This window comes from Emydura macquarii, unplaced genomic scaffold (genome assembly GCF_026122565.2).
Source record: "Emydura macquarii macquarii isolate MOO-44397 ecotype Brisbane River unplaced genomic scaffold, CSIRO-AGI_Emac_v2 contig_1300, whole genome shotgun sequence".
Lineage (NCBI taxonomy): Eukaryota > Metazoa > Chordata > Testudines > Chelidae > Emydura > Emydura macquarii.
In genome coordinates this window covers 2,365,399-2,383,530 of record NW_027131437.1, presented here as the reverse complement: position 1 = coordinate 2,383,530, position 18,132 = coordinate 2,365,399, and the positions used below count along the sequence as shown (strand labels likewise).

Sequence of the window (18,132 nt, the reverse complement as noted above, 5' to 3'; positions counted from 1 at the left end):
TTTCTGTGACTCTCTGGTGATACAGACCAGAAAATCTGAGATATTCATTTACATACAAAACAGCAGAATTTTATTTAATTAGGTTTGAAAATGAATCATGCAATCAGTACAGTATATATATAAGTCATGATCTGTCCAGGGAAAGCACGCAAGCAAAGAATGCTCCAGTGATTAGGAAACTGGCTTAGGACATGGGAAGGCTGGGTTCAATTCCTTTCTTCACCATGGACTTCTTCTGTGACCTTAGGCAAGTTATTTAGCCTCTCTCTGCTTCAGTTCCTCATATGTAAAATGGGAATAGTAAGGTCTCCGTACCTGACAGGCGTTACCACAGCAGGGGTGTTGTGAAAACAACTACATTAAAGATTATGAAGCACTTGGGGATCTACTTATGAAGAGTGCTATATAACATGGGTGGCCAATCCATGGCTTGTGAGCCACATATGGCTCCTTTTCAGTTAAAGTGCAGCTCATGGAGCCTCTGTGCTCTACCTACCCCATTCTCCACCTCCCAGACTGTTGTGGGAAGCTCGGAGCGTCTGCCCTGGGGCAGGGTGGTACAAGTAAAGGATTCTGTCCAGCAGGGAGAGGGAATTTGGGGAGGAGCCAGGGGTGTCAGTAAATTTAGCCACCACTGCTATATCACACAGAGCATTACTGAAGTCAGCAGGTGGTATTTATTTTGATACTGAATTCAATGTTATGTTGTCCCCACATTTTCAGATGTCAACATGTGTAGATTTGTGTACTGACAATGCCTAACTGCACCACAAAATTGTCAGGTAGGAAAGCAAAAGGATTTTTACTACTACATAGTAGGGGCAGGCTGTTGGCATGGTAGGTATTATGTAGATACAGAACTAAAAGACAGTACTTAACCCACAGAGCTTACAATCAACTATGAGGCAAGAGACAACAGATGGATACAGGCAGATGGAGGAGTACAAGTGAACCATGAGAGAGTATGGGTCTGCATTATAGACAATGGCCTTTGCACACCAACAACTTAACTATTGTCAAGTCTTTGTAGACATCACAACAAAGGACAATTTTGAAGAGGGAGTTGAAGGTGGATAATGAGGTACCTTTGTGGTTGTTTATAGGGAGCACCTCCCAAGTGTGTGGGGTAGCATGTGTGAAAACACAAAGGTGACTGTTTTAAATTTTAACACTATCATAGAATCATAAAATATTAGGGTTGGAAGTGACCTCAGGAGGTCATCTAGTCCAACTCCCTACTCAAATCAGGACCAACCCCAATTAAATTATCCCAGTCAGGGCTTTGTCAAGCCGTGCCTTAAAAACCTCTAAGGATGAAGATTCCACCACCTCCCTAGGTAACTCATTCTAGTGCTTCACCAACCTCCTAGTGAAAAACTTTTTCCTAATATCCAACATAGACCTCCCCTCCACGGCAACTTGAGACCATTGCTCCTTGTTCCGTCATCTGCCACCATTGAGAACAACCTAGCTCCATTCTCTTTGGAACCCCCCTTCAAGTAGTGGAAGGCTGCTATCAAATCCCACTGTACTCTTCTCATCTGCAGACTAAAGCAGCATAGTTCCCTTAGCATCTCCTCATAAGTCATGTGCTCCAGCCCCCTAATCATTGTTGTTGCCCTCCTCTGGACTGTCTCCAATTTGTCCACATCTTTCCTGTAGTAGGGGGCCCAAAACTGAACACAATACTGCAGATGTCACCTCACCAGTGCTGAATAGAGGGGAATAATGACTTCCCTCAATCTGCTGGCAATGCTCCTACTAATGCAGCCCAATATGCTGTTAGCCTTCCTGGCAACAAGGACATGCTGTTGTGAGCCCTCCCCAGGAGCTGTGCAAACAAATCAGATGTAAGTGAGATAGAGGTAGAGAAAATTTTTTCCTTTACTGCTATGATAATGGTATAGTACTGTTTAGTGTGGCATAAGTGGACTCCATCTTGTTAGTTTCTTGAAGTGAGCTCTTTCCTGAAACTTGTACTATTGAACTTAAAAATATCTTGATACATTCCTCTCTCACGCAAAGAGAAGTTACGTTCCGGGCATAAAAAGACACCAACCTAAACTGCTCTAACAACAGAAAGGGGAGTAAAGACACCTACAGCCACCCTAACCCTGAAGGCCAAAAAATACCTATCAATGACCCTAAAGTGCAAATTAACAAACCTAAAGTACAGAAGGATCCACCCTGGGAACAAACAAAGTATAGAAATAAGAGAATCGTCATCCTTTCAATTAGCTGGTGATTAACAACTATACTGAACCCAGAAGCAGCATGACACAGCAAGGTCCATAGACTTACATGAGAGCCAACAAGTATAAAAGATGGCTAAAAACATGGAAACTTTGGGTCTCATTCTACAATTGTCATCTTGGAGCATCGGATTCGCATCTGACAGAGGCCTGGCTCCCTCCTCGTGCCCAGCCTATGAGTGTGTGTGTGAATATGACTGCTTTTTAATATTCTTACATGTACAATAAATGTGGCATATTGCCTTGTCCCCCTGAATAAGATCCTGCTAGTCTTTTCTTTTAGAAGTATAACACTGTTGACTCATATCTAGTTTCTTGTCCAGTGTAAACCCCAGATTCTTTTCTGTCAAACTGCTGCTTAGCCAGTCAGTCCCCAGTCTGTAGCAGTGCATGGGACTCTTCCATCCTAAATACAAGACTACACTTGTCCTGGTTGAACTTCATCAGATTTCTTTTGGCCCAATCCTCCAATTTGTCGAGGTCTCTCTGCAGCCTATCCCTACCTTCCAGCGTAGCTACCACTCCCCCCAGCTTAGTGTCATCTGCAAACTTGCTGATGGTGCAATCCACCCCGTCCTCCAGATCATTAATGAAGATATTGAACAAAATTGGCACTAGGACTGACACCAGCTGTCAACTAGACATCAAGCCATTGATCACTACCTGTTTGGCCTGATGATCTAGCTAGCTTTCTATCCACCTTATAATCCATTCATCCAACCCATCCTTTGCTGGCAAGAATACTGTGGGAGGCTGTATCAAAAGCTTTGCTAAAGTCAAAGTATATCATGTTCATCGCTTTTCCCACATCCACAGAGCCAGTCATGTCATCACAGAAGGCAATCAGGTTGGTCAGACATGATTTGCCCTTGGTGAATCCATGCCGATTGTTCCTGATCACCTTCCTCTAAGCTAATGTGAAAGCTACTGTGGAGCTAATGAAAGCTAATGTGGAGCACAATTCTGCAGCAAGGGGACAGTACAGGAGGGACACCGTGCAAACCCCAATGAAATAACTATGGGATCATTAGCACTCCCGGATCAATAGGTTTTTCAAAAGCACTCATTACTGGATTATTTAAATACTTCACAGTAATGGATTTAGCCTCCCAACACCACAGAGGTAGGGAAAGATATTTACCATATGGGCAAGATCTTTGTTTCTAAGGTCAAGCCCAAAACAACCTCCTCCTGTAAGTTGTACAGAACTAAATTGGATTCCTTTAAGAAGAATGAAGGGCTGAGTTGACCCTGCTAGAATAAGAGGCATTTCAAACAAGAGACTCTGAAATGACGCCATCCACTCCGGTAATTCCAGTGCTTTCTTAGGAAAGAGAATTACTTTATCATTTGCTTTCTCAGGTGATTTATTTGCAATTTAAGTTAAATTACTCCCTCCGGCAGCTTGCACACCTCTCCTCCCTTGAGGCGGATGAGGTAACCCTAAGTATTTGCCCCTTATTCTCTGAAGAATGATGCAGAAAAATCAGTCCTCTCTATCCCGCATAGCGCAGGACTCAGGAAAGGACTCAAGGCTGAGAGCAGTGGAGAGAGATGCTTACCTTGAGTGAGCTGTAAAACTCATCCAACACCAGGCTCATGGAACGAGTCAGGTTACTAACGTATGTTGTCTCTTGATTCAAGGCATCTTGGAAGATCTCAAAATCCTGCATCCATTCTACTGCAAAACTGTGATCAATGATATCAGTCTGGAATGTATAAGGAAATATGAAGTCAGTTTTCAGAGGTGGTGTTGGTTGGTTCTGTATTAGCATAGGCACTTGATAGTACCTGAGAATTAAGGCTGGTAAACAGTTTTCATTCTAACTTCACTATCAAACGCTCATAACTTTCCAATTCATTCACTCCCTGACCTGAAATTTCCCATGCTTTGTTTTGCCAGTTCAACTGTTTCAATTTGGAAAGGGTAAAAACCCAAAACTATTCCAATTTTAAGAAGTTATGGTTAGAGTTTAAGGGACTGCTAGTGCAATTTGATCAACATCGGAGGACTCATACGCCTGTGTGCAGTACCACTGAAGCTAATGTTGCTCTGCCAGTATGTATGAGGTTGCAGGATTGGGGGCTAGGCAAATACTCTACTTTTGTTGAGGGTGTCAGGTAGAGTCCTCGCTTTGATAGGTTTGAAAAAGTTTAATTTTAATCAGTGAGTAACAACTGCTCACCAAGCACCACTGCAATAAGAGTTATGCAAACAGTACAGCACTCCCAGCCCCCATAGAATTTACAGTCTAATTTTTAACATATGACAAATGGATTTTGGGGAGAAGAGGTAGGACAAAAGAACAGGTGCAGCAAACAGGAGTTTTGAGAGGGAGTTTTCCAAGTGAAGGAGGAGACTGGATGAGTGTCTCTTAGTTTGTCATGTGCTTGCTTGTTTGCCTGCCATGTGCTTCCTTAATTGAAGATTATAGTGTGGTCTGATTTGGGCATTGTGTGCTGAGCCAAGCAGCCCACTAAAGCTAGGCTGAGTTTCCTAATGAGGCTCTAGCCTGCCCTCCCCTCCTTTGATACCTAAATCCTTTTGGGTCCTTGACAAGAGGCAGGATTAACAAAGGGAGAACAGGGATTTAAAATGCCAGATTCTAAGCAACTAGAGAAAGCAGCAAATAGAGCACCAAACAGAGGAGTTTTGCAAGGGAGTGAGAGAGGCAGATACACCTAACAAAAATACTCTAAACTTCGGCCAATAACCAGCTACCTCCCAGCCATAAAGAAAACCTGCAAGAGTAAAAATAATGCGGCAGAAGTCCATCAGAAGAGCGGGGGCTATATAGTTTATTGCATCAGGAGCACTCAAGGAAGACAAGGCCATTGTGGATAAGCTAAATAAACTCTTTGCATTGGTCTTCATTGCAGAGGATATGGGAGAGATCCACCAGAGCAATTCTTTTTAGATGCCAAATCTGAGGACTTATCCCAGATTGAGGTGTCAATAGAAGAGATTTTGGAACAGACTGATACTGTGAAGGGAAAAGAAGATGGGGTCTCTGTTTCTGCTGAGAACTGATTTTTAGAAATGGCTGCAAAAGCCTGAGATTGAAAGTGCCTTTCTAGCAGAAGTTTAAATCTTAGAACGTTAAGGGTTAACAAGATAGTTATGGAACCTAGACGCCAGCAGGGATGGAATGCAGAGAAAGACCTTGTAACTTGGATGAGGAAAGTTGAAAATACTGAGCTAAGAAAATTCCTAGATAAGTAGTTTTTTTAGTATGTATGATCATGGAAATTGTGACGTATAAAGACTTGTTTGTGTGAGGCTATATAAGCTGTTAACATAAAATTCTAAGTTGTCGCCCCTTACATTGTAGGGACCACCTTCTTTACGTAAAGAATAAACTTTGACTTTGCTAATCTGTTGTTTGGCTTATTCTGGACCATCCGCTAGGCAACGGACATGTTAGTAAGGACCCCTGAGTTTGGGTTCTTCCACAATACAAATAGTAGTAAGTCACTAGGATCACATGGTATTCACCCAAGCATTTTGAAGGAAATTTTATGAAATTGAAGAACTATTACCTGTGGTATGCAATTTAGTGCTTAAATTTACTTCTATACCAGATGACTGGAAGGTAGTTAATGTAATGCTGATTTTTTAAAAAAGGCTCCAGAGGCAGTCCTGGCACTTTCAGGCTGGTAAGACTAACTTCAGTACCAGGCAAATTGATTGAAACTATAGTAAAGAACAGAATTATCTGATACATAGATGGACATAATTTGTTGGGGAAGAGTCAACAGGGTTTCTGTGATGGGAAATCATGGCTCACTAATCTATTAGAATTATTTGTAGGTGTCAACAAGCATGTGGACAAGGATGACCCAATGGACATAAAGGCTTTCTGAAAGTGCAAGAACACTGACAAGGTCCCTCATCACAGGCTTTTAAGCAAACTAAGCAGTCATGGGATTAGAGGGAAGATACTCTCATGGATCACTAACTGGTTAAAAAAATGGGAAACAAAAGGTAGTAATAAGTGACCAGTAGCAGTCTGGATTTGCCAGCTTCCACCTGGCAATCGCCACGTGCTTCTCCACCGAGAGGGCAGCTCTCATTCTGGTTTCCTTGAGCTGCAGGGCACGAGTGAGCTCCACACATAGTTCCATGAATGTGGCTTTGTGCATTTGAAAGTTCCACAGCCACTGCTCATCATCCCAGACCTGCATAATGATGCGATCCCAACACTCAGTGCTTGTTTCACATGTCCAAAAGCAGCGGTGCACTGTGTGCAGATGCTCTGTGAATGCAAACAGTAATGCAGTGCTGTTTGTTTGCATGTCACACAACAGGTCATGCACTTCGGATTCCTGTTCCGAATGAAAGCCACGATATACTGCACGACCAGCTGCGATGTGTTCAGAACGCTGATAGCATTCTTTGAGATAGAGATGGCAGGTGCTCAGGAAATGGGGGGGGGGAGAGGGAGGGGGGCAGTTGAAAAATGCTGCGAAATGCAGCCAGGAATGCAAGGAATGACGGGATAGAGATCAATGTATCATGGGACACTGAGCCCGCATCCATGATGCACTGTGATCATCTCTTCCTTCCCACAACTCCTAGTAGCACAAGGTGGCGAGTTGCACAGTGGGATAGCTGCCCACAGTGCACTGCTCTCAGTGTCGATGCTAGAGCACCAAGTGTGGACGCACTTTGGTGACATAACGAGTGCTGTGTGGACAGGCGCAAGCGCTGTAATTACAGCACTTTTTGATCACTGATGTAACTACTGTCAACAAACATTTCCAGTGTTGACAAAGCCTGAGTAATCACTCTGTATGCGATCCATCATTCCTCATCCTCAAAAGAAACCTGTACAACCCTATGGCTACACCAGAGAGCTCTCAGGAATGGTCTACACTACAGTTAGGTTGACATAAGCTGCCCTATGTTGACCCAATTATATCAATGTCTACACTACAGCCTTTTTCCCACTGATATAAGTGCCCTATTATACCGACACAATAACGCTACCTTCACAAGAGGCATAAGGCTTATGTTGGTGTAGTTAGGGCAATGAAGTCTGTGTAGGCACTGCCTTACTTAAATCAGCTGTTGGCTGTCTTGAGAGAGCTCTCCCGTTAGCTTAATTACTCCAGCCCCCGCAAGTGGCAGTAGCTATGTTGGTGGAAGATTCTCTCCTGCCGACATAGTGCCATCCATGCCAGTGCGCAAGTTGGTAGCTAATTCATACCCCTGAGCGACATAACTTATGTCAACTTTAGTGTAGCCATAGTGCAACTCTTTCAACAGATGAGCCTGGAATCTTCAATCTATACCTTTGCTAGATACTAAAAACCATGGAGTGAATAGACCCACTGGATTTATGGCTTATTACAACAATTTGTAACCCATTAATTCCCCCTCCCTATGATTGGAGAGTTGTTAAAAGGGCCACTTAACATGTTTCCAGGGACCATTCTAGGTGAACTACTTGTGTTAAACAATTGGTTCCACCTTGTATTTAGCAATGACACAGATCTGAAGAGCAGTGCTGTGTAAGCTCGAAAGCTTGCTCAACACCACTACGTACATAACTGAAATACTCATTTTTCCATTTTACTGATTTTGTACACTAGACAGCACTCTGCATGTAGACAACTACACTGCTCTGCTGTAATTACTGGGCCATATTCTTCCACAGCAAAAGCAGATAGATATTTTGTAAAATTAGGAAGCTGTTAAAAACACTGTCAGAGGAACGTAAGAAGGCTTGGAGGGGTTTTGCATGGTGGTGACTTCTAGAGCAGTGGTGAATGCAGTGTGAGCACTCAGGACAGTTGGTCTTTGGTCAGGTATGAGAGAGGAGTGAGGCTGGCATTCAAGGCAGGTGAGAGAGCAAAGGAAAAGTTCAGGGAACAGGGAGACTGGGAAATATTTAGCATCTGAAATAACTATCACATTTGTAAAAGTGGACGAGGTTTCAAGCGGACGGCATCCCTTTAAGAATATACATCAGTAAATACAAAGGAATGGGGAAATATCCTTAGGTCAACTGGTGTCTGGCAAGTGTACAACTTAGTAGTGTCAATGATTGGCATCAACAGGCTCTGCCAAAGAAGGGGGACTCCTTGAGAAAGAGGATCTGAGGCAATAGAAAATAATGTTTACAGGATTCCATTTGTGCTTTTTCTGTTGGGCAAGGAAATTCAGCCCGTTATTGAGAAGTGGTAGGCTTAGAAAATTCTCCCTACCTAACCAGGGCCGGGCAAGACTATGGGGGTAGATATGGTATTGAACCACTCCTCCAGCTGAAGGGTTGAGTGATCCAGTGTAAGTGAAAGGTGGTAGAAATGTGGTCTTTGTCTGTGAAGATGGCATGTAAAATCAGTGTAAAAAGGAAAAAGAATGGCATTAAAGGAAAGATGCAGCACCTGGACACAGGGAGTCCCAATCAGAGTAACCCCGCAACTTTCCATAGCAGAGAATAATCAGGGCTGTTATCCAGGCATATGAGACTAGTTCTCCTAGCAGGTCCAGAGAGGTGAGGAGAAGCAGCAGGGGCAAGGATCTTCAATCCCTCAAAAGCCCCAGTGACAATACTTTTTTTCTTAAAGGCAAAGCTGTTTGCTGGGAGATGGCAGCCCTTAAATCCTGGAAAGGGCACTAGCAGGACAGAATTGGGGGTGACCAAGTGTGTGTGGGCACACACAAATATATTCATACTCAAAAGCACCAACAGAAAGTTTTACAAGGTATTTTTTAAAATGGCATCAGGCAGTGATTAACTTTTTAAAAAAGGAAACAGGCAGTAGGTAAGAATACTCAGAACTTTTCAACCAAATCAAAAATCATGTTGTGCATTAGCTACCTCTGCAGCTGAAGAGTCTTAGCAGTGTTATCCTTGTCCTGTCTTCTCCTTTCTCCCTCCTATTGCTTGTCAAAAACTTACCCGTTGTGCCTAGTCTTATATTTATATTCTAACCTCTGTGAGGCAAGGGTCATTTTTTAAAATGTTAAGTGATTTAGGAGTATGTCACTTTCAGTGCGATTTGTGGTTTTAAGTCACATGCATGGTTTTGAAAAACCTAGCATCCAGCCAAAACCCCACAAAGAACAGCCTCTCTAGATTGAGGTTTCACAGCAAGGTTTGACAGCTTAGTATGAGAAAGAGAGGGAAATATAAGATGAAAAGGAAGAAATCTGGCAATTTCTCCAATTTAGAGACAATTCCTTGGACAGAAAAGCTTGTCTCTTCTCCATTTTGATACCAGACATGACAACACAACTAGCATCCTTCAAAAATATTTAATGGATTATCAAATTGAAAGGCTATCTTCACTTTCCTAGTTTTGATTGCTCCTGTTGGTCACCTCAAGGCTGAGCTTAACTGCCTTAATCTTTTCCACATCAGAAATAAACCTCCTATTCATAGATTTTAAGAACAGAGGCAACCATTAGATTATTTAGTTTGACTTTCTGTATAACAAGTCACAGAGCTTCACGTAATTTCCCCTATATTGAGCCCAAATAACTTGTGTTTGGCTAAAGTATACCTCCAGAAATGCATCTAGTCTTGATTTACAGATTCAAAATGATAGAGAATTCACCACATCCCTGCTTTCCAATGGTTAATTGCCCTCACTGTTAAAAATCTGTGCCTTATTTCTAATTTGAATTTGTCTGGCTTTAACTTCCGGCCATTGGCTCTTGTTGTGCCGTTCTCCATTGAATTAGAGCCTTTTGGTAGCCAGTATTCCTCCATCAATCTCTCTCCAAGACAATGATGTCCTTGCTGAGAGTTGACAACACTATTATAAGAAAAGTCTAACCAGCCTCTTGTTCCCTTGGACACTGACAATAGATTCTACTTACCTTGTTCATGGCCAAAATAAAAGGTAGTTTCGTTTTGTACAGGATACTGAAAGGAAAGAAGAGGAAAAGTCAGAAAAGTCACCTAGACATCAATAAACCAAAGATTAATGTGAAAAGATGTTAAGCATGAAACAGATAGGCCTGCATATAAAAACTGAACCTGAAAATTGTGATTTTAGAAGGAAAGGACATTTTACTCTGACCAAATTAAAGTGTAATCTTCCATTCAGATCACTGAGGGCCAAAATATAAAAATTGAGATACGCATCTCTCTGTAGAACAACCGTTGTCCTGTGTACATGGTTTAGTTTGGCTGAGGTTTTCCTATGATTTCAGCTCTACTTGTTGGTAATTTTACTTTTTTTAAATTATTTTGATTCAGGACTTTCAGCATGGTTGAGATAATGTCTGTGGACTGACCTATGACCTCAAATACCTCAAAATACATACAGACCTGCAGACCTAACTGGATATATTTTTGGATCCATGGACTCTGAGCCACAGTTAATAGAAAGGGGAGGTTCTTTGTTTAGGAACACAGAATTGCCAAACTACATTGGACTTGAGGTCCATCGAGTCCAGTACCCTTTTTCCAACAATAGCCAGAACCAACTTCTTCACGAGGATGGCATAAGAACAGTGTAGCAGGCATGTATGGAATAATCTATCCCCCATATAAAACTCATCTTCATCTCTAATAGTTAGATTGGCTCAATCCCTGAAACACAAGGTTTAATATCCCTTTCAAAATGTGTATGGTTATAACAAAAAACTCTGGATATTCTTAATAGCCATATAAATAGCCAATCCCTTTTTGATTTTTGTTTTGTTCTTAGCCTCAATGACTTTCTGTTGCAGGAAGATACACAGCTTAATTACAAGTTGCATGAAAAAATTTAAGAGGTTTTAAAACTTCCAACTGGTAACATTGTTCTCTTGTTCTTCTATTATGAGACAGTTAGATCAATAGCTTCTGTTCTCCCTTCTCTGTACCATTAATTATTTTACATCCTTTTATTGTATCTCCTCTTATTAGTCTCTTTTCTAATATAATTAATTGGCTGCTGGCCTTTAGCCATGGGATGCCACCACATCTGACAAAGGCCTATGTTTCCTCCACACTCCTGGCTGGTCACCCAAGGGTAGAAGTCCAGCAATATGTACCATCTAAGATTCAATATCTACAAGAAAGAAACCTCTAGTGAATCAGAAAATCTGTCAATATTAAAGCATCTGAATCAATAAGACCACTGGCTAATCTTTTTAACCACATACCAGCTTGTTAAAGCTGAATGAAACCACAGGAGTCATAATCACCAACCTGTATGAGTCTTCTCATGTCCTTGTCACAAACTAGATGTTTTCCCAGAATCATGCACAAGTGATGGCTCTTTCCAATGCTGCAGCTGTATGAATTATTTCAGGGAATTTTCTATGGCCTGTGTTATATGAGAGATCAGACTAGGGCCTGGTTCACACTGGAGACTTAGTTCAATTTAAAGTCTCTTAATTCGAATTAATTACTCCCGCATTTACACTGGTGCCACTGTTAATTCGAATTAAGGTGCCTGTAAAATCAAATTAATAAGACCACCTTTGCAAGTGGCGTAGCGCCTAATTTGAATTTGTTAATTTGAATTCGTGTCAGTGTGAACATAATGGAGCTTAATTCGAATTTATTGCTCTCCGGAATGTATCCCATTATGCCCCATTTTCACCTCTCTAGCAAATCGCGCTGTGCTGCTCTGTGGTCACAATAGTAGGTAAAGTCCCCTCCCCTCAATCCTGGGAAGATCTGAATTTCCATTTCCTGTGCTTGCTGCCAGCGTGGAGAGCAGTTTGCCAAAACGCGCTCCAGCATGCCCGTTCTCCCAGAAACTCTCGACTCATTCTTGACTCCAGAGCAGTCCACCAGCACACAGGACAGCACAAATGATCCCAGGGAAAGCACATCTGGTGAGTTTTCTTTCTTCAGTTCCTGTCTGTGTGGGTTTGTGATGCCAGCCAATTACCCTCCACCCCACCACGCAGTATGCATTAGCTCTCTGTAAGGGTTTGGAATGCAAGCACAGAAATACACCCCCACCCCACCCCGGATCCTGTCTGTGTGGGTTTTGGATGCAGGAAGAGATATACACACACACCCCGCCCGATTTCCCTATCTGCGAGGGTTTGGAATGCAAGCTGAGATTCTCTCCCCTTTACTTTCTTCAGTTCCTGTCTGTGTGGATTTGTGATGCCAGCCGATTACCCCCCTACCCCACCACGCGGTCTGCATTAGCTCTCTGTAAAGGTTTGGCATTCAAGCACAGAGAAAGTCACTTGCTACATTTTATCAAGGCATAATTATGGAAACTGAAACATATGTATCTTCTTCCTCTTCAATACACAAACTAGAGGCAACATTTTATAAAGCCATCCTTGTTGAAATTGATACATATATTTTTTCTTCCTAACTTTAAAAACTGTGGCTACATTTTATCAAGGCATCATTATTTCAAACTATTACATATGTATATTGTTCTTCACTAATTTGGCTGGGGCTATCTTGTTTTTTTTTTTTCATTCTGCAGACACCTCATCAGTGGCCTGACCATTAAGCAGTGCTGCGGATGGACTGTCTCAGATTAGGAAACGGAAGAAACTAAACAAAGATGACATGTTTTTGGAGCTCATGAACGCATTGGCAGCCGCAGACGCAGAGCAAAGAGCGAGGTGCCTGACCATGTCCCAGAACATAGGACAAATGCAGGACCATGATCGCAGCACTACGCAGGAGATGCTGAGACTCCTGCGGGACCAGGCAGACTTGCTCTGTGTTAGTGTGGACAGAGTCCCAACAACGCCCTCCCCCTCCCATGCCCCAAACAAATCTCGGAGGACATTGGCCAGGACGCAGCACCTGCTCTCCTCCACCCCGGTGGAAATCAGAGCATAAAGCTGCGGTGGCCACGCTGACAGCTAGCCAGCAAGCTAACACCCTACCCCTGGAGACAGTGAAGAGCCTCTTTCTGCCTCCACAGCCCAAACCTGGGGGAACCTTTCCCCCTTAGCTTCACACACATTATGAAGAACACAGCAAGCAGATATCACAGAAGGGAGGTACTTCTCACTCATGTCCAGCCTAGTGAGGAGACTCCTCCATCTACCCTTTAAACACCCAAAAGCACATTCTATAACCATTCTGCAGCTGCTTAACCTCTTATTAAAACACTCCTTGTCACTGTCAAGATGTCCGGTGTATGGCTTCATTAGCCAAGGGAGCAATGGGTAAGCAGGATCCCCCAGGATCACTATGGGGCATTTCCACACCCCCGATCTGAATTTTTTGGTCGGGGAAGAAAGTTCCCACCTGCATCTTACAGAACAGCCCCGAGTTATGAAATACACAAACATCATGCACCTTCCCAGACCACCCCATATTGATGTCTGTGAAATGACCCGTTATCCACAAGCCCCTGCAGGACCACTGAAAAGTACCCCTTGCGGTTCATGTACTCAGTCGCCAGGTATACTGGCGCTAAGATGGGGATGTGCGTCCCAGCAATGGCCCACCCGCAGTTGGGGAAGCCCATCACGGCAAACCCGTCCACTATGTCCTGCACATTTCCCAAAGTCACTAGCCTTTGTAGCAGAACTCTATTTATGGCACTGAACAGTTGGTGCACGGCTATGCACACTGTGGATTTACCGACTCAAATTGATTCCCAACAGAGTGGTAACAGTCAGGGGTTGCCAGCTTCCAGAGACCGATAGCGATTCTCCTCTCCACAATCATAGCTTGTCTCAAGCGAGTGTTCACGCGCTTCAGGGACGGTGGAAGCTCCGAGCACAGTTCGAGGAAAATTGCCTTTCGCATCCTAAAGTTTTGCAGCCACTGATCATCATCCCACAGCTGCATAACGATGGGGTCCCACCAGTCTGTGCTTGTTTCCCTGCACCAGAACCTACGTTCCACGGACTGCAGGTGACACGCTGCAGCCTGCAGCAATCGGTAATTGTTCTGCTGGAAGTCTTCTAGCAGGGCAGCCTCAGTGACATAGATATAGGATATGCATCGCCTTCTTGCTCTATTTCTCAAGTACTCCAGGATAAGCCACGATGTATTTGTAACGATCACAATTATAGTGCAGAGTATAGCTGGCTCCATGTCTCTGAAGCAATGACGATTGCAGGGAGCAAACAAACAAAAAAAAAACAGCACGAAAATCCTTTTCCTGTTTGTTTGGGGGCGGGAACGGGGGGGGGGAAGCAGCGATGCATCCTGGGATGATGACACTTGTCCCAACAGCCTACGTGGCTAGCTGCACTGTGGGATAGCTACCCACATTGCACTGCTTTCTAATTCGAATTAAGGCTGACCAGTGTGAACGCAAGAGACCAGCTCAAACAGCGTAGTGTGAACAGTCTGCTGCTATTTCTTTAAATCGGCTGCTGAAATTCGAATTAGCCCTGCAGTGTGAACATAGACTAGATGATCACAATGGTCTCATCTGGCCTTGGAATCTATAAATCAACCTTCTCTTTTCAAATTTATTATTAGAAGGATGCCTTTTCCTTAGCATTTTTACACTCCCCTCCCCCCCATTTTCAGCAGATAGCTAGCAGTGAGCTTGCATGCCTGTGCCAGATTGTGTGTGGCTACAGCACACAGAATCTGAGAATGGTGCCTATAGAAAAGCTCCTCAAATAACTAAAACAGCACTAGGTTAAAATACCTTGCTGGCTAACAAATCACACACACATTTCATGGGTTAGGAGTTGTATGTTTAATACTGACAAGTCAAGTCATTCTCTCCTAAATTTATCATTTGAATTGTAGATGTAACAAACTGTCCTCTTGACTAGTATTGGAATGTTTCATGTAACTCTCTGTTGGATGGGAAGAGATTAGCTATTACCTAGCCATCAACAATATAGACAGACTGCTTTAAGTGGCATCAGAGCATAGCTTCAACTGGGAGTGATTTGCCTCTCTATGTATCAGTTATTGGATGGAATATAAATATATCATTGGCACAGAGACAGATGACACTGAGACTCCTCTTATTTTGGAGGCCGATAGCTAAACAAGTCTGTTGCCTTCCCAAGCGCTTGTAAGAAAAGATCGGCTTAATCAACCTGACAAATGGCTTTGATATTAACCTACTTTATTCTAATTGATTGTATATATATATATTATTTTATCTTTTGCTTAGTTATAATAATATCTAAAATTGGAAACTTGTGTGGTTCACATATTTCTTTCAGAGACCTCAAGGTTTCACAAATTCCTAGGCCAGAAGGGACCACTGTGATCATCTAGTCTGTCCTCCTGTATAATACTGGTCAGAGAACTTCCCCAAAATAATTCCCTAAGCAGACCTTTTAGAAAAACATCCACTCTTGATTTAACAAATGTCAGTGATGGAGAATTCATCAAGAACCTCGGTAACCTGTTCCAATGGTTAGATACCCCTATTAAACATTTACAGCTTATTTCCAAACTGAATTTGTCTAGCTACAACTTCTAGCCATTGGATTGATTGTGGTACATTTTGCTGCCAGAATGAAGAGTCCAATATTAAATATTTCTTCCCCATGCAAACATTTATAGCCTAATCAAATCACTCCTTAACCTTCTCTTTAAATTAAATAGATTGAGCTCTAAGTCCATCACTGTAACGGATGTTTTCTAATCCTTTAATCATTTTCATGTCTATTCCAGTACTGAGGATTCCCCAGGGTATATGTAAGGGACAATGATAGTCCATAAAACTACCCTATAATCCCCTCAGACATCACACTCAAACGGGATTTTTTTTTTTTTTTTTTGAGGGAAAGCTGATTTAATATATAAATAATTCCTTTCAATAAGTAATGTGGGTTCTTTGAGGGATTGGGGTGGTAGCTAAGGGCCCAGGCAGGCACTCTCATCCTGGAGATGAATTTATGGCTACAAAGATGGTGTCAATAGGAGGGCTTCAGCTTCCTCAACCATGGGATGCTCTTCTGTGAAAGAGGTCTACTGGGAAGAGATGCGGTCTATCTGATTAATGGGAAGAGCATCTTCATGCACAGATTCACCAGCATAGTGAAGAGGGCTTTAAACTGGGTTTAAAGAGCACAGGTGGCAAAAGCCCACAGGATAAGCACAAAAAGGTGACCTCAGAGAGCTAGATGTTGTGCAGAGATAGGGTAAGGGGTGGGAGAAAGAAATTACAATAGGATCATAGCAGCAACAAGAGTGAAGTTAGTGCGGGAGTTTGTTCAACATCTTACATGTCTATACAAATGCAGAGTACAGTGAATAAACAGGAAGAACTAGGTGTATTAGTACACAAGCTAAATTATGACTCAATTGGCATCACAGTAAAGATTTAGAAAACATGACCTACAAAGAAAGATTGGGGGGAAAAAAAAAAAGTTGGGTTTGTTTAGTCTGGAGAAGAGAAGCTTGCCCGGGGAGGGGGGGTGTGTGATAAGGAAAAGAGTACGTATGTTCTTTAGTATCAATGCTGGTACCTTGTACTAATTGGGTACAAGGTACTACCTTGTACCTTGAGTACCTCAAACATACAAGAGTACGTGCCATTCAGGACATGCAAGTTTTACATTAACTGGTCCCAGTGGACCCTGCTGATGTGCTTTAATGTAGAGCTGTTTGAAACAGTGTTATGTTAAAGCTCACTAGGGAACCTTTAGTGCACACCAGGAGGGTCTACACGACCGATTAACGTGCAACATAACACGAGTGAACACATCTATAGAGCGCATTACCACACCGTGTCGACAAGCCCTTGGTAGCAGGCAAATGGCGTTGCCAGCCCCAAGCATTCACATTAAAAAAATCATGAGTCAGCCCCCGATACCAATATTCCACTCATGATATTGAACAGAGCAGCAGCCTATTGTCACACCCTCCCTCAAGGTGGACTCCCCACTGGAGTTAACAGAAGTAAGGCAGTGTGCATCACACTGAGAATGGGATGGGTGTGAGTAATGCTACAAATCTTGTGGAGTTAGAGCCAGATATAATGATAGAAGCTGGTCTACCAAAAGATATTACCTTATCTACTGTGTGTGTCTCATATTCTGGACCAACACAACATTACAAATAACTGATTTCATGTAGGACCTCTCAACCTCTCCAAAAGATCTTAAATACTGAAGAGGGGGCGGGGGGGGAGGGGAGGATGGTATCAATACTTGTGAAACTCCACAAGGGATTTTTAGTGATGAGGAACAGCTACCTGTTGGAGTTCTTACAGGTCCCAATTGAGAGAAATGACTGAATCTGTCAGTGTTGCACTGTTTTCTTTGGGTTGGAATATTTTGAGTGTGATATGAATGGTCAAATAATAAGAGATAAAGGAGTTTGAAGCGCAAGTGGTGTTCTCATCCATCCTCCCTGTTCAGGGAAAAGGCCCAGGTAGGGACCGTTGCATTGGGGAAGTAAATGCGTGGTTACGCAAGTGGTGTCGAAGAGAGGGCTTTGGATTCTTCCATCACGGAATGTTGTTCCAGGAAGAAGGATTACTAGGAAGAGACGGGATTCATCTAACGAAGACAGAAAAGAGTATCTTTGCAGACAGGCTGGCTAACCTAGTGAGGAGGGCTTTAAACTAGGTTCGACAGGGGATGGAGACCTAAGCCCGAAGGTAAGTGGGGAAGAGGGACACCACAAGGAAGCAGAAGGAGGAGGGTGCAGCAGGGGAGGCCTCCCGATTCATACTGTGAAAGTAGGCCAATTGGTTACTTATCTCAAGTGCCTGTACACAAATGCAAGAAGCCTGGGAAACAAGCAGGAGGAACTGGAAGTCCTGGCACAGTCAAGAATCTACGACATGATTGGAATAACTGAGACTTGGTGGAGTAACTCACAAGATTGGAGCACTGTCATGGATGGGTATAAACTGTTCAGGAAGGACAGGCAGGGGCGAAGGGGTGGAGGAGTTGCACTGTATGTAAGAGAGCACTATGATTACTCTGAGCTCCAGTATGAAACTGGAGATAAGCCAGTTGAGTGTCGCTGGGTTAAGCTTACAAGCAAGAACAATAAGGGTGATG

The 18,132-nt window shown here is 42.9% G+C and overlaps 1 protein-coding gene across 3 annotated transcripts in view; it reads right to left on the bottom strand.

Moving 5' to 3' along the window:
• The window catches only part of GPN1 (GPN-loop GTPase 1), a 52,143-nt gene that overhangs the window by 19,352 nt on the left and 14,659 nt on the right, over positions 1-18,132 (bottom strand). For all 3 annotated transcript variants that reach the window (XM_067550556.1, XM_067550555.1, XM_067550557.1), the window contains exons 8-9: positions 10,084-10,129; positions 3,815-3,961 (exon numbers count right to left, since the gene is read on the bottom strand). In XM_067550556.1, coding sequence (XP_067406657.1) covers positions 3,815-3,961; positions 10,084-10,129 — 193 coding nt within the window. The remainder of the gene's footprint in view (positions 1-3,814; positions 3,962-10,083; positions 10,130-18,132) is intronic.